Source organism: Stegostoma tigrinum, chromosome 4 (genome assembly GCF_030684315.1).
Source record: "Stegostoma tigrinum isolate sSteTig4 chromosome 4, sSteTig4.hap1, whole genome shotgun sequence".
Lineage (NCBI taxonomy): Eukaryota > Metazoa > Chordata > Chondrichthyes > Orectolobiformes > Stegostomatidae > Stegostoma > Stegostoma tigrinum.
In genome coordinates, this window is record NC_081357.1 from 62,539,110 (window position 1) to 62,559,077 (window position 19,968).

Sequence of the window (19,968 nt, forward strand, 5' to 3'; positions counted from 1 at the left end):
CCCAGTGGACTGGAGCATGATGTACCTTGAGCTTCTTATCTGGTTCTCTAAGCACACACACATTGTGCTGACAGCATCACTGCCCTGTCTTTTGGCCACATCTTTCAGAACTCCCAGATTCACTGTACTTCTGTTGTGCCTAGCCATGGACTGCAGGCACAGAACCAGGCAGCTTTTCAAAGCAAAAGTGACCCTGAGCTGCTGGTGCCTGCCATTTCAACACATCACCATCTCGCCTTGTCAACAGCTCCAGCAAAGCTCAGCACGAGCTGGAAGAACAACACCTCATTTTCCACTTGGGAACTCTGCAGCCTTCTGGACTCAGTGTTGACTTCAATAATTTCAGGTGTTGTGCACCTTCTCCCATGGAGCGTAGAACACAGAACACTACAGCCTTCGGCCCATGATGTTGCTCCAAACTTTTACCCTAAACCTAACATCTAACTAACCTCCACCACTACCTTATACTATCATCCATATGCCTATCTAATAGCTGCTTAAATGCCCCTAATGAGGCCAACTCTACTATCCTCTCCGGCAGTGCATTCCATGCTCTGACCACATACATATCAAACACATTAGGGGACACTAATCCAAAGGAGGGATCAATTGGATGGCACAGTATCAAGCCTACTGACTCTGACACTAGGCAGCGTGTATGACAGGCAGAGGTGCATGTGAGTGTGAAAATTGTTCCTGGAGGGGACATTTGATGGGGATAACAAAGTGTGGAGCTGGATGAACAAAGCAGGCCAAGCAGCATCTCAGGAGCACAAAAGCTGACATTTCGGGACTAGACCCTTCATTTGTTGGGGATGTATTTTGTTTTGGGTCTCGATGATTTTTGCTCACCTGGAGTGGTACTCTAAGATGTGGAGTATCAAAGTGGGGATTTGTAGGATTGAACAAAAATCCCAGTCGTTTAGAATACTGGGCCAAAACCCCTGGATTTTTAACAGAACTTTTAAAACAATAAAACAAAGGCAGGTGTGCAATGGTCTGGAATACACAATCACAGGGATAGCTGTCTGGAACCATGGTTCAGTTATAAATCCTATTTGTGCCTTAACCCTAAAGGAACAATGAAGTAGACCTATGATAACAACTTCAGACAACTTGGACTCTTCAGAAGTACCAAGGCATTCAACTTCAAATAATATTCACTCACAGAAATACTGGACATTCCACTTAATCAAAACACATTTACACCTAATGTAAGATAACACAGTATGGAGCTGGAGGAACACAGCAGGCCAGGCAGCATCAGAGAAGCAGGAAAGTTGCCGTTTCTGGTCAGGACCCTTCTTCAGGGATGGGGGAGGGGGAAGGGAGCTGGGAAATAAATAGAGAGGGGAGGGGTGGGGCTGGGGAAAGTAGGTAGGGTGGACATAGGTGAGTGCCGATAGGGAGTGGTGGGCTTCACTGACCAATCCTCACCACTCCCTACCTGCGCTCATCTATCACCATCCCATTTCCTTCCCCAAGACTTTGGGTAAACAGATACACTGAGTGGCTGTTACTTCTGCTAACTAGAGAGCGAAAGAGAGAGAGAGAGTATCTCATGACTCAGAGACCTATTACACTTCCCTTTCTTAGGGATGTCCACCACCGTTAGCCCTGAACTCCACCTTCCCCTATCTAAGACTAACCAAGCTGGGTTAGAGGGTCTCGATGATCTTAATCTTACCCCTGGCTTTTGTCTGTAGTCTTTTGCCATAGCTGGGACTCTGCAAAGGACCACAAGTGCCACTAACAATCAGCCTAGTGGTGTCTGCTGATGGAGTTAGACCCGTGGGACCAGACTGGTGAGTACCTTGGGTTTTCTTTCTTTTCTGATGGTCCTTGTGAGCGGGTTGTTGTCTTGGATGATGGTGGATGTTGTTGATGTCATTCCGGTCAGTGCCTTGTGTCTCTGGATGCTTTCAGTTGCTTCTAGACGTTGAGTGGAGGTTTGTGATTAGTTGCTGGTGCTCAGTGGTTGATGGGCTGCTTTCCTTCATGGGCAGGGCCTGCTCCTCTATCAGGCTTTGAAACTCTCCTCACAGAACCCACCTCAGAGCACAAACTGTGCTGGAATCGGGGCGCATTGCCGGTATCACAGGGCTGGAAACTCTCTCTCTTTTTCTTTCCCTCCCCTTCTCTTCAATCTCTCTTCATTCACTGCTGTGCTAGGCTTGTACGTAACTGCAGGCCCCCTCATCTCACGTCAAATCTGTCGAGCTATTGTACCCTCCTCTCGGGGCTGATGGGGCTTCCTGAGCACTGGAGTAGGTGTGAATGGTTTTTCGATTGAGGGGATTGATTTTGTTGGTTTTGGAATGTCCAGTATTTCCCTTAGATGGGTATTCATTCAGGTTTGAATAATGTTGTGAATGTTTTTACATCCATAGGTAGGACAGGTTTGCACGTAGCACCATGCTGTGGAATGTTCAGTATTTCTGTGCCTGAGCACTGGCTAGAAAATTGGACGGCTCTGTACCACTATAGGCTCCAGAATGTTGGAGTTATTGAAGTAGTTTGTTTCCTGCAGTCTGGCTTCCATTCTTTAAGCTCAGGCATGAAAAGGGGTCTCCCTTTAGTTTCTGCAAGCAAACTTCTATTCAAGAAATCTGCCCCTGGGTTTACATATTACTCAGTCTGTTCATGCAGCTCTACGCCTTGTTGCCCCGACTAGATTTTTCCTGGCTCAGTTGCAGTTCATGGTTTATGAAATCCCAAAAGTTTAGTGAATTTAATCCAATGTAGTTTGAACAGCTTCTGTCTTCAGAGGGCTTTAGGTCCATAAACTGATGGGGATTTTTGGCTCCCCTTTCACCTTTAGCAGATATTCATTCACTCAGGCTGACCTTTATGCATTCTTTTGTCTGACCAACTGTTTTGCTGTCTATCCATGTTTCTTCCCCACCTATCATTTACTCTTACCTCCTTCCCCCATCATTTCTCGAGCATATATACCAACTTTTTCTGAGCAACCCTCAGTTCTGAAGAGCGGTCACTGGATGCAAAAAATTAACTTTGTTTCCTCTCCACATATGTTGCCAGACCTGCTCAGATTTTCCAAGAATTTCTGATTTTGTTTCTGATTTCCAGTATTCACAGTTTTTTTTTCCATAAATACTTAGGTTCTCTTTATCTGCCTTTTTTTAAGACTAGACCTTACTATTAGTGTCTAAGAGCCATACAACACAGAAACAGACCCTTCAGTCCAACCAATCCATGCCAAACATAATCCCAAGTTACACTTATCCCATCTGCCTGCTGCTGGCCAGTATCCCTCAAAACCTTTCCTCTTCTTGTACTTATCTAAGTGCTTTTTATACACTATTATCCTTCAATTGTTTGATGTGCCAACCTTCAATTTATCTGTGGTAATTTAAAAGAAGCATTAAAGAAGGAAATTAAAATTGCTTTTAAAATAGACAGGAGCAATTTGATACCTGTGTAGCTCCTCCCTGTTGAATGATAATAAAAGCAAATGCGGTAGAGTTCAGTTTATCACAGATACTAATTGCCTCTCACTTATTGTACCAAAATTCACACACCGCTTGATGTGTTGAAAAAATTAGTGAGCATGTTTCCCACACTTATCATGCTCGCAGTACCTCGCTGGGTCTCTCTCATCTATCTAGTGAGTCCCTGCAATGTCCCTGATGGTACTGTAGCAGCCAGAGCTCCAGGGGACATTATCATTGGAGGACTTTTCCCAGTCCACAAAACGGTAGAAAACCTGGCAAATCGGACTCAACCAGGACCATTACACTGCTCAGGGTATGTCTTGCATCTTTGTTAATGAGTTTTGTTTTGATTTGATTCAATTACAGTCTCCTTTTAAGAACAGGCTTGTATTCATTGAAGTTGTGAGATCTTTCAAGGAATGTAAGGAAAAAAGGGAGGATAAAAAGAAAATAAAATATTACATTTTGTCATGTTCTTATCAAAGTATTAGGAAGCCACAAGACCTTCACAGCCAAGGGAGTACTTTGACTAACACTAATTTAACCTAATCCAGCAAATGAAAAGCTTAAATTAACTAAAAATGCTTTCCATTTGCAGTCTACAAATATTGCACAAAATAACAATGCTATCAGAATGTGAGCAGAGTGTACGAGGGACTGTGATGTGTAAGGATGGCAATAATGCATCAAAAAATGAAATCAGACTCTCTCTGAGTGTTTGGGCTAACTTTGTACTTTCGGAAATAGAGCAGATAATTTGCTAACTTCAAGATTTCACAAACCACAATCTGATAAGTGATCAGTTGTAGTGATTTTTGGTTAAGGGATAATATTGGAGAGCTCCCCTGCACTTTTTTAGAGTAGTATTGTGAGAATTTCCATATCTGTCTGGAAGAACAGATAGAAATCTCCATTTAAAGTTTAATCTGACACACAGTATTTCTGGCAGTGCAGTGGTTGAGACCTATTTTATTATTATCTGTCAAGGTAGCAATCAGTGTTGCATGGAGTGTTGCCATTTATTCTAAAAAGAAAGGGAAACCCATTTTTACATACAAATGTAGTAGATCTGCAATCAACTGCACAACAGACACATAAAAATTTTTGTGCACCTTACATATATTTCACTCTCATTAGTGTAGTACGTTTAACGCAGCACAGAATGTAAACTGGAAAGTGAAGAATAATTCACTAGCTCCTTTGTTCCTTGCGGTGCAGATTAGTGCTAATCTGAGTCACACAATGCCCAAGTTTGTGCATTGTTATGCTTGTAAACAAAAGTTATTGTTACAGTGATCCATATATTTGTTGTGGGTCATTTATGAATTCTACATACCTGTGATGTACTTTGATGTACAATCCAATGTGCAAAATAGTTGTCCTGGTAAACGATAAAGACTCAAACCCTCCAACCAAATGTCAAAAAAAGGATACAGCAAAGATTTTCAAAAAGGTAAATCAAAGGCTTGGAAGGAATTGATTTACTTTCTGTTAGGATTTAGCCAATTACGTTGAATATTCTGCATTGTGACTTCTCACCTTACCTTTGTGTCTCCCTCCCTCAACTTCAAATTGATGCAAGTGTCTGCATGTGTATGAGCATCATGTGTGACTTGATGAAAATAATGTTTTCTTATAGCAAGAGCTGATTTACAGAATCATTAAGTTATACAGCAAAAAAGGTCATTTTATTGTTTTATCTGCAATAATTCTTTGAAAATGTCACCCTGTTAGCCTCAGCACCCAACTCTTTCCCATAGCCTGAAAATGCCTCCATATCAAATATTTATCCAATTTTCTTTTGAAATTTTTATGAATCTCACCCACCTCTCAGATGCAGTGGTGTTTTTCAGATCATGATAACGCGCCTGCTTACATTCTAGTGAACTGAATCACGTTAACTATTTTGGTTACTGACACTTCTAACAATGGAACCATTTTTCTTTATTCATTATTTATTCAAGTTGTGCTGCATTAAAAATAACGAATAAGCGGTCAGGATTTAGGCATCTTCCTCAGCAAATCAAAGATGCAACAATGATTTAATCACAAGAACAAGCATCATTTATTCAACAAATTGGATAATAGAAAGCCACTAAATTTGATAAAGATGGCTTGATGAATGTTTGGGCCAGTGAAGGTGAACAAATAGTGTCCAAAGTTCTTTTTGTCAAGATACATTCTCTGGGCGGCACGGTGGCTCAGTAGTTAGCACTGCAGCCTCACAGCACCAGGGACCCGGGTTCGATTCCAGCCTCGTGTAACTGTCTGTGTGGAGTTTTCACATTCTCCCCGTGTCTGTGTGGGTTTCCTCTGGGTGCTCCAGTTTCCTCCCACAGTCCAAAGATGTGCAGGCTAGGTGGATTGGTTATGCTAAATTGCCCGTAGTGTTCAGGGGTGTGTGGGTTTTCGGGAGATGGGTCTGGGTGGGATGCTCTAACGGGTGGTGTGGACTTGTTGGGCTGAAGGGCCTGTTTCCACATTGTAGGGAATATAATCTAAACTGACGCAATTGGGGCACCAACAAAGTAAACATTCAAGAAGCCAAGCTTTGAGGTAATGAGAAAGGGCATGGACAAAAGGAGGCCATGTTTTCAATGGGAATTAAGGCTTTCTTGGATTTAGATTGGATAAGGTAGAAAAATGCTTGCAGAAAATCAAAGAGAATGGCTTTACTTGTGCCAAACTGAGGATGGACCAGTAATCAAGATCTTAACATCAGAAAGGGCAGTATAGAACTAGAGAACATGGTTTCAAAATAAAGGATCTCCCATTTATGGTGGAGAATAGGAGGAATTTCAAATCTCAGAAAGTCTTTGATCTCTGGAACTCTTACCCAGAAAGCAGAAGAGATTCATCAGTGAATATATTCCAGTCCTACATGGACAGATTTTTGATCTGTATGAGAGTCGAGGGGAATAGCGGTAAGGTGGAAATGGAGATTTACCAAGATTTGATGCAATGATGGATCACATTCAAAGGTCTATTTCTGCTCCAATGTCCAATGTTCTTATAATAGTGGACTGCAGAACTCCTAATGCCCAGCAATCTAAAGGAGAGCTCAAAATATGATCTCAGATCTTTCAATTACTGTCTTTACAGATCTGACCAATAGTAATCCTATTATAAAATGTCCACTTATCTGTCAGTAACTTCCATGGTGGTTTTCCGCATCTGGCCTGTCCTGAATGTGACAATGGGAGGACACTGGCTGGTAATCCACTCAGAGCAGGGTTGGTGATGGAGGCTAAAACACAGCCACTTTCCATAGCAATAGCTGTTGTATTCCAGTGAGAAACAGTTTAAGAGCCACAAAGCTCTTTTAACAGCGTGTGAGAGAAGGTATGTGCATAAAGCAAGTAGGATAGGGATCAGAGTGGCACGTGTGTTTTGAGCAAGCAGGATTCCAGGCACCTAAGGGGATAGGTCGCAGCTGGGTAAGGGGTCAGGTGAAAGGTTGGTAAGGAAATCGGAAACCGGGTGGGTTCAGGGGTGGCATGCTGGGTTAGGGTTTCAGGCAAGAGGGTGAGGGATTATGGTGGTAGGTTTGTGAGAAATAAGGTGCCAGATGGGTAAGGGTGCAAGATGAGTGGGTAAGGGGGTGTCGGTTGGCTGATAAATTAGGTAGAAGGTGAGCAGCAAGGGTATCAGAAGGTAGGGGATATTCAGAAATTGCAGCGGATGAGGGGGTGTTGTCCTCAAGTCCAGTAGTCAGGATGAAGGCGAGGTGTGTAGGGGGGTTCATGGAGTGATGGTCTGGTTCAGGTGTCCAGGTTGGGAAGATCGGTTGGGTAGTGGCTGGCTTAGCAGATAGACTTGCATCCATATTGACTCAGGAGGGGATTGTGGTCTGGGATCAAGGTGTTAGGTTGTGTGTCTATCTGTCTGTCTGTATGGCTGTCTGGGGAGGGATTTCTCTGCAAGATACTTTGTGATATATTATTCTATATGTTTCTTCATAATTATGAAAAATCTGTTGTGTTTTATTTCTCTCTAGATTTGATCCTTCCATGTTTCTCCATGTCCAAGCTATGATATATACGATCGAACAGATAAACAATTCAACCTTCTTACCTGGTATAAAACTGGGATATGAAATTTATGACAGCTGCTCCAACGTTATCACTGCAATACAAGCAACCCAAAGATTTCTTTCCAAATTTAACTCCTCAGACAGCAGGATTGAAGTTCATTGTGATTACACTAATTACAATCCAACTGTGAAAGCAGTTGTAGGGGGTCTTTACTCAGAAATATCAATTGTAGTTGCAAGATTGTTGAATCTTTACCTTATTCCACAAGTAAGTATGTTTATTTTCTATCCTCTGAAAAGGAAACTGCCATCCTTACTTGCTCTGGCCTACCTGTGACTGCAGCCCCACAGCAATATGGTTGACTCTCAATTACCCTATGGGCATTTAGGGATGGACACTGAATGCTGGCTTAGCGAGTGATGCACACATCCTGTGAATAACTGAAATAAAAGCTGCTTGACTGTTGTAGAAATAGATGATATTTTGTTGCAATGCTGATTTATTTCAATCCTCTGTGAAAGTTTGAATTTAGTCAGTCGCCACAAAATATTCAACTTCTGATCTGTTCCAACAAAACAGCATTTATCTAACCAGCTTAGTTCAGTGTCTAATCAGGAGATTAATTGTGGTGAATTGATTATGGCAATACTCTAAATGTCAAGGGGAGATGATTATGTTCCATTTTTTGGGTAGGTAGCCATTAATTGATACCTGTGAAGTGCAACTATCATCTAGCACTTACTGGACCACCATTCGGTATTGTCCATGTCCTGCAGCATGCAGTTGGGTGCATGTTGCTGTGAGAAAATCCCACTGCGATCCCCGTAGCCCTTGATTCCTTCTGAGATCAAGAATTTGTTGATCTCTGCCTTGAAAGCATCCAACGTCCCGGCCTCCACTGCACTCCATGGCAATGAATTCCACAAGCCCACCATTCTCTGGCTGAAGAAATGTCGTCTCATTTCAGTTTTAAATTTACTCCCTTTAATTTTAAGGCTGTGCCCACGGGTCCTAGTGTCCCTGCCTAACGGATACAACTTCCTAGCGTCCACCCCTTCTAAGCCATACATTATCTTGTAAGTTTCTATTAGATCTCCCCTCAACCTTCTAAACTCTAATGAGTACAATCCCAGGATCCTTAGCCGTTCATCATACGCTAAATCTACCATTCCAGGGATCATCCGTGTGAATCTCTGCTGGACACGCTCCAGGGCTAGTATGTCCATCCTGAGGTGTGGGCCCCAAAATTGGACACAGTATTCTAAATGGGGCCTAACTAGAGCTTTATAAAACCTCAGAAGCACATCACTGCCTTTAAATTCCAACCCTCTTGAGATAAACGACAACATTACGTTCGCTTTCTTAATCACGGACTCTACCTGCAAGTTAACCTTTAGAGAACCCTGGACCAACACTCCCAGATCCCTTTGTACTTCTGCTTTACGAATTTTCTCACCATTTAGAAAATAGTTCATGTCTGTATTGTTTTTTCCAAAGCGCAAAGCCTCACATTTACTCACATTGAATTTCATCAGCCATTTCCTGGACCACTCTCCTAAACTGTCTAAATCTTTCTGCAGCTTCCCGACCTCCTCAGTACTACCTGCCTGTCCACCTATCTTCATATCATCGGCAAACTTCGCCAGAATACCCCCGTCACTTCATCCAGATCATTAATATACAAGGTGAACAGCTGAGACCCCAACACTGAACCCTGCGGGACACTACTCGTCACCGGTTGTCATTCCGAAAAAGAGCCTTTTATTCCAACTCTCTGCCTTCTGTCAGACAACCAGCCCTCAATCCAAGCCAGTAGCTCACCTTGAACACCATGAGCCCTCACCTTGTTCAGCAGTCTCCCATGAGGCACTGTATCAAAAGCCTTTTGGAAGTCTAGACAGATAACATTTACTGGGTTTCCCTGGTCTAACCGACTTGTTACCTCTTCAAAGAATTCTAACAGGTTTGTCAGGCACGACCTCTCCTTACTGAATCCATGCTGCCTTGTTCTAATCTGACCCTGCACTTCCAGCAATTTAGAAATCTCATCCTTGACAATGGATTCTAGAATTTTACCAACTACCGAGGTTAGGCTAATCGGCCTATAATTTTCCATCTTTTGCCTTGATCCTTTCTTAAACAAGGGGGTTACAACAGCAATTTTCCAATCGTCTGGGACTTTCCCTGACTCCAGTGACTTTTGAAAGATCACGACCAAAGCCTCCGCTATTTCCCCGGCCACCTCCCTCAGAACTCTAGGATGTAGCCCATCGGGGCCAGGAGATCTATCAATTTTTAGACCTTTGAGCTTTTCTAGCACTTTCTCTTTTGTAACGCCTACCATACTCAACTCTGCCCCCGGCTCTCCCTAATTGTTGGCGTACTACTCATGTCTTCCACTGTGAAGGCTGACACAAAGTACTTATTAAGTTCTTCAGCTATTTCCTTATCTCTCATCACTAGCCTTCCAGCATCAATTTGGAGTGGCCCAATGTCTACTTTTGCCTCTCGTTTGTTTCTTATGTATTGAAAGAAGCTTTTACTATCACTTCTAATATTACTAGCTAGCCTACCTTCATATTTGATCTTCTCCTTCCTTATTGCTCTCTTTGTTATCCTCTGTTTGTTTTTGTAGCCTTCCCAATCTTCTGATTTCCCAGTGCTCTTGGCCACTTTATAGGCTGTCTCTTTTTCTTTGATATATTTCCTGACTTCCTTTGTCAGCCATGGGTGTCTAATCCCACCCCGGATAATCTTTCTTTTCTTTGGGATGAACTTCTGTACCGTGTCCTCAATTACACCCAGAAACTCCTGCTATTGTTGCTCTACTGTCTTCCCCGCTAGGCTCTGCTCCCAGTTGATTTTCGTCAATTCCTCTCTCATGCCCCTGTAATTACCTTTATTTAACTGTAACATCATTACATCTGATTTTGCCTTCTCTCTTTCAAACTGCAGACTGAACTCTACCATATTATGATCGCTGCCTCCTAAGTGTTCCCTTACTTTAAGGTCTTTTATAAAGCCTGGCTCATTGGATAACAATCTTCTTTTATACAAAATGTGAAAGTGCACCTCCCGATCACCTTGAATTCATTTTATTACGAGTTCCTTTGTGCTACTAATCACTTTAGCTCATTTAGCTTTTGCGTCCATGGTGAGGCTCAAAGTACACTGCGGACTGAGCCAAGTGGTTCTGAACACAATAAATTTGCAGCAGTAACTACTCGGTGAATATATGTTGCTTGATCGCTTTGCTGATGTTTGAAAGTTGGATCAGAAATTGTCGCGTACGCTACAACTTCGAAAAACTAATCAACACCAATTGTTAAAAAAAATTAGAAATAAATTCAAACATGAATGTTTCCAAAAACAAAGCTGCTATATTAATTCAAATGTGTTGATGAGAAGGTGCCGGTGTTCAAATGGGATGGGCAAAGCCAGACATCTCATGACAGAAGGTTCTAGTCTAACAGGTTTAATTGAAATTACAAGCTTTCAGAACACTGCTCCTTTGTCAGGTAAAGTCCTGATTTTACCCGAGGATGGAACAGTAACTCAAAAGTCACACTGATGAAAACTCCTCTGAGTTTTCGGATAGTGATGGCATAAATCAGGGTTCAGACAAAGAAAAGCTTGAATATGATTTTCAATGTGGCTGAAGTACACAAATTCAGAATCATAGCAGCCACACTGCAACTTAGTTTCAGTATCCTTGAGGGAAGAAGCTGCAAAGTTAGTCAAGGACTTCATGCTTATTTTTATGCAGCATCAAAATATGGTTGCAAGTGCATATGTGTACAAGTCGCTATATTTGAAAGATACCAAAAAGCAGAAACAGGAATCCATGAAGCAACTCTGCTGTCCATAGAATGGGAGTCACCCAATTGTTTTCTCTCTTGGCCGGGTGGTGAGAGAAGGGAGGGAATGATCACATTTAGTGATAATGAACAAGCTGCTCCTGACTAATGAGAGGACTCACTGGATTGCCTGTGAGTCAGCTCAACAACAGCGAGGGTGAGTGTCTCCCTCAGGCATCTCAACTTTTCCAGTCAGGAAACTGGCCAGCTTTGTCTCCCACTGGGAAGGCAGTGATCAGTGAGGTAAGGTCCTACGTGGCCATTAATCATTGACGTAATTGATGGATAGCCAATAAACTCACCCATGGGCTTTCTCAGCCAGAGAAATTGCAGAGACGGTGAGAAGGAGGCAAACATTTCTCAAACTAAACTCACCCAAATATATCCCCTTCCCATGATCTGCAGAGAGGAGAAAATCTCACCCATATATGGAGATATGAAAATTCACTGCTCATGTTCACTAATGACCTATTTTACTCATAGTGACAGCAAGGTTTAATATGTCTGAAGAGTTGGGGAATGCATCACAGCAACAATGAACGTCCATTGCTTTCTACTCTGGCATAGTTTTTGTGGAGGATTTTATTCATGGGCCTCTAGAAAGAACTGTTTCTGTACAATACAATCAAATCTTTTTGAATCTATTATGCTTTTTTTTAGTGCAGGCATAGCTCTCATTGCAGGGATCTTACAAAATGAATTTTAAACCTTGAAAATCATTGCTAGCTCTGCAATGTGAAAGAGCGTTCTTAGAATCTTAAAGAATGAGGAAAATGTGAGGTTATGGACAATCCATAACATGAATTTTCTATGCAGGTGGAAAGTTGAAATTCTACAGTAGAGTGACATTACGGTGCTACTGAGCCGACCGAGTAGAACAGAATTAGTCTTGAATTGTGTGACTTTTGGCTGTGGGCTCAATGTTTCTAAACCCAGAAAGCATTTATACAAACTTATTATTTATTGTAAAAAGAAGGACAATGTTTTGTCTCACATTTGTAATATTCAATTAAAAATATTTTCTCAAGATGGTATATGTCCACTTAAAAATGTGTGATACTAACAATACAAAATGATTCTGTTTTGAAATATTGCTTTGTTTTCTGAACTCTTGATAGGTCAGTTATGGATCAACAGCAGAAACACTCAGTGACAAGGCAAAGTTTGCATCATTTTTACGGACCGTTCCAAATGACAATCATCAAACTATTGCCATAACCAAACTTTTGCAACACCTAAACTGGAAACGGGTCGCAGTTATTGCTTCTGACGATGCATATGGACGGGCTGGATTGAACAGTTTTATCTCACACGCAGCAAGGCACAATATATGTGTTGAATTCCATGAATTGATTCCAATTTTTAAGGACGAATACCAAAATGCTAAAATTAATGTAGCAGCTGAAATGATTATTAAGTCAACTGTACGCGTTATACTCGCATTTGTAAGATCATCAGAAATCATCAAACTGTTCACCATATTGATCCAACAGAACATAAGTAAAATCTGGATTGCCAGCGATGTCTGGTCCCATTCTATGCAGGTTGCCAGTATTAATGACATTGAAAAGGTTGGAACTATTTTGGGCTTTACATTCAAAGGTGGAAAAATTCCAAATTTCAGGGATTACTTGAAGGAGTTGCAGTCTTTCCCCTCTGATGATAACAAGATTACTCAAGAGTACATAAACTTCATAAATAGAAGAGATGAAAAGAAACCAACTTGGAATAATTCAAACTCACAGGGAAATAAATCTCAAGAATATCATCAAATTTTTGAAATTTTGAATGAACCAACTGTCTACGATGTATACTTAGCCGTCAAGGCAATAGCTTTTGCTGTTCAGAAAATGTTTAATTTTACACAGGAAATCTACAACAAAAATTTTAATTTCCCACCATGGCAGGTAAACACATGTGACATCAATCAATCAATCAACCTATCTATCTAATTGTCCTAACCCAGTAATCACCCTAACCCATGCACCATATGAACACTTCAGACATTTTTCTCTGATCTACTCTGCACAATATCCCCTTCATGTTTTTCTTTCAGAAGCTACTGATTGTGTCTCTCCACACTGTCAAATCTCTTCACAAAATTTGACTCTTTGGAGGTAGTATTAACTCATGGCTCTGCAAGAAACAGACAAGAGAAATTCAATCACCGGTTTTATTTTTACTGGATATTTTCCTTTGTCGCTTGGTTTGAATCCATAAAAATAGCAAGGTCTTGCTAAAACGTGATCAGACCACAACTGGGATACCGTGAACAACTCTGGGCCCCTTATCTAAGAAAAGATATACAACCACTGGAAGAAGCACAGACAATGTACATTTGGTTGATTCTGAGTATGGAGGGATTTCCTTATGAAAGCAGGTTGTGTCGTTTGGGCCTGTACTCTTTGAATGTTTAGGAGAATGGAATAAAACTATCAAAATGTCTAAAGTTCATGGGAGCTTCATAGAGTTGACACAGAAATGTTGTTTCCCTTTGTGAGAGAGCCTAGGAGTGGAGGACATGTTCCCAGAGTTAAGAAGTCACCCCTTTAAGACAGAATGAGGACGAATATTTTTCTGGGAGGGTGGTGAGTCTGAAACTCTTTACTGCAGAGGTCTGTAAATGGCAGGGTCACTAAGTATATTCAAGGCTGAGAGAAACAGAATTTTAATCAGTTAAGGAATTCAAGGACTATGGGGCAAAGAAAGGAAAGCAGAGTTAATGATTATGAGTTTAGTGCTGATCTAATTGAATGACAGTGCAGAATCAGTGAGTTGAATGGACTACTTCTTTTCATATGTCTTACTGTCACATGGTCTTATCCCATCACCCATGGAACAGGTGAATTTGTTCAAATATTTTGCGGGGAGCTCACTCATTTCCAGAGGCAGCTGAGATGTATACTTGAACAAAAAACACAGTTGTACATCTTCTTTGGATGTAATGGCTGTGATAATCCTCTGACATTTGCTGTTTTGCACTGAAGTTAATGTTGTTGAGTTTAATGACCCTTCTTCAGAATGTTTTCTAGTAGGTTCATTGGACCTGAAATGTCAATTCTATTTTTTCTCGACAGATGCTCCAATACCTGCTGAGTTTCTCCAGCAATTTCTGTTTTTGTTTTGACCAAATCAAACGTTTGTCAATTATAAACTCTCACCTTAAAACACAATACTCCCAATTCCTTCAATCACAATACTAGTGTTGTAAAGACTGTCTCTCTCTACCCAAGCTCCGCTCTACCCTTAGACTGTTACTCTACTTGTAGAATCCCAAGGCGTGCATTAGCATTTCTTTTTTTGTATTTTCAACACTTGAACTTCCAATAATTGAAGAATGTTCTATTTTCAGTTATTAAGTGAGTTGAAGAAAGTTAAGTTTAAGACAGACGATGAGCAATTTGAGTTTGACAGTTCAGGAGATTTCTCAAACGGATATAACATACTCAAATGGAAGATGGAAAACGATTCAATACAGTTTGTCAATGTTGGTACCTACAATGCAATGAAGGAAATGATTAATTTCTCCAGGAACTTAGCAGAGGTGAGTTATTACAAACAATTTAGAATGGATGGTATGGTCTAATGTTCTGTTTTTTGTCTATACCTTTTTCAAAACAAAATCTAATATAAAATGATCCGTGTAGAATTTGCAGGTTAGATTTTACAGCAAGGGAAATAAATTATTTACTTCCAAATGCACCTTGGATTAAGATAGAAGCTGAAATATCATAAACAAACTTCTAAAAAACAATGTAAAGTTATACAGAAATTTATCTAAAATTATAATTAATTTTTCAGGACCAGTGAAGGTTTTCATTATTAATTGTAAATTTAGCACACTGTGTCAAACCTAGTGACACCTAATTCAACCAGTTTAAAATTTTTCAAGTGATTTACATCACGCGTAATAGGCAGCAAGCGCAAATTGTTATTAGAGCATGGATTTCTATCCGATTGCAGTCAGTGGGGACTTCAGCAATGCACTGAAGAGGGAAGCTCAGTTATAATGACAACTTCTGAATTTACTGCTGGATTACCTGAAAAGTGGCAAACATATTGTAAAACACTCTATCTTTTAAGAAAAACAAAGAAGTCTGCAGTTCTGACAGGACGGTTATAGTGCCGGATGATCAGCAGAAGTCAAACAAGACCTCCTTTTCAAACATGGAGAAAAGGACCAGAATCAGGCCATTTGGCTCTTCAAAACTACTCCACCATTTAATATGATCATCTCAGTGCCATATTCCTGCTGTCGCCTTATATGGTTTGAAGTCTTTAACATCTAAAATTGTATCAAGCTCTTTCTTGAATATAGCTGGGATTGGATAAAAGCAGGGCTGTGAAAGAGAAATCATGTTTAGTTAATCTCATTAAGGTTAATTAGTGTTCCAGCCTCCACAACAATCTTTGGTAGCAAATTCTTCAGGTTGACCAACCACTGAGTGAAAAATGTTTCCTCAACAGAGTCTGAAATGATCTATTTTGTATCCTGAAGCTCTAATCCCTAGTTCTTGATCCTTTAACAGAAACCATCCTCTCAGCATTTAATCTACCTCGCCTGTTAGAATTTTAAACGTTTCAATCAGACCCTCCATCATCATTGGAATTCAGGTCCAGTCAAACCAGTGCCTCCTCACATGAAAATCTTGCCATCACTGGTATCATCCAAGTGAACCTCCATTGCACTCTCTCAATGGCAAATATATCCTTTACTATGTAGAGACACCAAAACTGCACAAAAGACTCCAGGTGTGAGCATATCAAGATCATATATAGCAGCATTGCCTCCAGCAATGGAGGCAAACATAGTATTTGCTTTCTTAATTACTTGCTGCAGCTTCCTGTTTACTTTCATTGATTGGTGTACAAAAACAAATAGGATCCCATTGTATGTCCACACTTTATAATCTATTATCATTTAAACAATATACTGCCTTTCTGTTTTTCATGCCAAAATGATACTGATGGGGGACATGTTGGCTTAGTGGTTAGCACTGCTGCCTCACAGTGCCAGGTACCCCAGGTTCAATTCCACCCTCGGGCCACTATCTGTGTGCAGTTTGCACATTCTCCCCATGTCTGTGTGGGTTTCGTCCCACAGTTCAAAGAGGTGCATTGGCCATGCTGACTTGCTTATAGCGTCCAGGGAGATTTAGGTTAGGTGGGAACTGCAGGGATAGTGGAATGGGTCTGGGTCTGATGTTCTTCAGTAGGGCAGTGTGGGCTTGTTGGGCCAAATGGTTTGTTTCCGCACTGTAGGGATTCCATGATTCATTACTGCATCTGCAATGCGTTTGCCTGCATCATCAATTTGTCTCGCTAAACTAGATGTTTCTTTACATCCTGTCCACAACTCACAAACCCATCAAAGCTTGTGTCATTAGCAAACCCAGATCTATTACATTTGTTTCCCTCGTCTAGGTCATTTATCATGAAGAGTTGGGCCCCAGGCACAGGTCCCTTTGGTGCATCACTAGTTACCATTTACCAGCCAGAAAAATACTAACTTATTACCACCATTATTCAACTGTCAACCAGTTCTTAATGTATGCCAATATATTACTCGAAATCCCATGTGATTTAAGTTGGCTCACTAGCTTTTCATCAAAAGTCATCTTGAAATCCAAATACATTATATCCACTGAATCATCCTTACCTATTTTACTTTATACATCTACTGAAAAGCTCCAGTAGATAAACATTATTTCCATTCATAAGCCCACAACAACTTTGTCTATTCCCACTATTTTTTTTCCGAGTGTTCTATAATCATGTTATTTGCATTTTCCCACTACCAATGGTAAGTTAACTGGTCTGTAATTTTTTTTCTCTCTCGCTCCCTTTTTTTCAATAGTGGGATTACATTCGCCACCCTCCTATATCCAGAATCTATAACTTTTTGGAAGATAACCATCAAAACATCCAATACTTCCAGGATCACTTCATTTTGAACTCCACGATACAGATAATCAGATGCTAAGGGCTTGTCAGCATTTAATCTCATTAATTTCTCTAACACCACTTCTTTCCTAATACATTTCCTCCTTCACCGTACATCCATGGTTCCCTAACAGTCCTGAGAGGTTATTTGTGTCCTCTTTGGTGAAAGCAGAACGTAAACACGCATTCCATTCTTCTGCCATTTCTCTGATCCACTTTATAATTTCCAATATTTCTGACTTACATTTGTATTTACTAGCGTTTTTCTCTCCCTGAATTTATAGAAGCTTTTAAAGTGAGTTTCTCTGTGCCTTTCAGTACACTCACATATACTATTTAGCCCCTCTTCACCAGTTTTTCATCCTGTCTTGTTAAATTCTAAATTGATCTGAGTCCTCAGGCTTGCTGCTTTTTCTGGCAATTTTTACATGCCTCCTCTTTGGATCGAATACCATCCCGAATTCCTTTTGTAAGCTATGAAAGAGTCACCTTTTCTGTTTTATTTTTGTGGCAGATAAGAATGAATAATTATTGTAACTGTCCCCTAAATACTCCTACAAACCCCTTTGGTCAGGCTCCCCAACCCATCATTGCCAATGCACAATGAGCCCTCACAGTTCCCTTTATTTAGAATCAGGGCGCTAGTTTCTGATTCAAATCCTTCACTCTCCATCTTAATGACCAGTTCTACCATTTAATGATAAATCTTCCTGATCGAAGTAGTAGTTGTCACATTCTATGATCTAAAAGTCACACAATTTCTTTGACAGCTCCTTTGAATGTGTAAGTGAGAGGTCAGGGTGCCAACGGTGAGGGTGCCAGGTGGTTAGGGTGCCAGTTGGACTATTTAAATAAGTGATGGACTGCTTAGGTTGGCTTGGTGTAGTCAAGGAATATTGGGTCTGGTGTGGAACTCAAGGCAGTTTCAGGTCCGGGGGTTGGGGGTGGGGGGTGCTGCAAGACTGCCAATGGTGGGATTGGTTGTTTCCTCAGGAGGGGGTGTCTGACAACGATGGCGGTGGGTTGTGATGGTATTGTGGGAGACAGGTGCTCTCGGGTCAGTGGCCAGTTAGTGTATGGGATCTGGAGAGGTATTGTTGTGGGTTTGTTCAATTGGAGTGCAGTTTAAAAGTCACTCAGGGGATAGACGGGATTTTTAATTTTCTAATTTTTCCTGCATGGCTATTAATTTAACAGCAGAAGGACCCTCAAATTCTCTGCTTTAAATGGATACTTTCAGACAGTAATTGGTCTGGCGGAGTTGACATTGTAAAGTTAAATTTCGCAGGCAATTACAAGGGAGTCAGCTATGTTAAGAATTCCGTGGCATCCTGATGCACATTTCCAAGCTATGCTGTAGAAACAGCTATCTGTATTTTGGAAAATCCAGGTTTATGTCTTTTACTGCCCAGTTCAGGCTCCAGAAAATACAGTCCGTTTCAGAGGATTAATAAGACAAATAGAATTTGATTGTTATTCCTAATACAAAATCCAAACTATCCTTGCCCAAGATTGAACTTTGACACATTTGTCTTGAATTGTTGACTAGATGTTGTTTGGACTGGCTCCTGCAACAAACTTGTTTCACGCAGAGTCCTGATGACTCTAAAACATTTACATTCTGTTTGCCGAAGAGTGGTTTATGCGCCATTACCAAAATTGAGATGAAGAATTGCTTATCCATTGCATCACTGCACTTCTCCTTAACCTTGAGCTAATGTCCCTTCCTGTTTTGTTTCCCATTGTCTATGTTTGTCTCACTTTTAGGTTGCCAGTAGCGTTGGTTTGAGCTAGTAGCTTAAGAGAAATACTGTCAACAAAATCTTCAGTCACTCATGTGTTTTTATATAATTTTATCATAGGTTCCAACCTCTAATTGTTCGCAAATCTGTAGACCTGGAGAAAAGAAGACTGCATCACCTAAACATTTCTGTTGTTTTGAATGTCATCGTTGCCCAGCAGGATCTTACGCTGAAAAAAATAGTAGGTATCAAATGAGAGATGGTACAGAGAAAATTCAGTGAAATTCATTGCATATATAGCCATGTGCACAAACAGTGAGATTGGGGGGTGGCGGAGGCATTAGTTAGAGAAAAGGGGTTTGAGTTGAATAGACTGTCATGTGGTTCATCTGGGTCCATGATGTTCAGCGGGATGTGTTGTGTAGCATTAATGGGATAGGAGAGTGAGAGTTGGGTGAGGGCTGTAGAAAATTGTTATTTCACGGAAATAGTGCCAAGTTAAGAGTTGCTGGATAAAGTCCAACAGCACCAAGGTATTTTCAAATGGCCCACCATGGCAGCTACATCCAAACTCTTTCCTGAGGCAATGTTAGCTACCGTCACACTCGTTCCTAGCAAGCAACAGAAACTGCGCCTCTGGTACCACTCTTTCCCAAGGCAGGTGTAGAGCCATTAGTTTTCCTGACTGCATTATTACCTTGAGGCTGAAAGTCCAGCCCAGAATCTCAGTGATATGGCTGTAACCTCTGCTCTGAGCTTCCTTTCACAGCAGCTTCCTACTGGCAATGCCAGATTGGTGAATACGCCCTGTCAATTGCATAAACATTGATATTATTCATATGTTTAATTATATCATAAGATAATTTTATAACTTTATTTTGCTTCCTCTGCAAAAGCTCAATTGTCAGAGGGGCATTTCAGATATTTTTGCATGGCC

General features: G+C 40.8%; 1 protein-coding gene across 1 annotated transcript; it reads left to right on the plus strand.

Annotated features, from left to right (window-relative positions):
* The first annotated feature begins 3,557 nt into the window (after nucleotides 1–3,557).
* On the plus strand, nucleotides 3,558–19,083 carry LOC125452404 (G-protein coupled receptor family C group 6 member A-like). Its single transcript, XM_059645697.1, has 5 exons — nucleotides 3,558–3,768; nucleotides 7,453–7,756; nucleotides 12,465–13,253; nucleotides 14,699–14,890; nucleotides 19,057–19,083. Exons 1-5 carry the CDS (start codon nucleotides 3,572–3,574, stop codon nucleotides 19,081–19,083), a joined length of 1,509 nt encoding a protein of 502 aa, XP_059501680.1. The 5' UTR covers nucleotides 3,558–3,571.
* The last annotated feature ends 885 nt before the right edge of the window (nucleotides 19,084–19,968 follow it).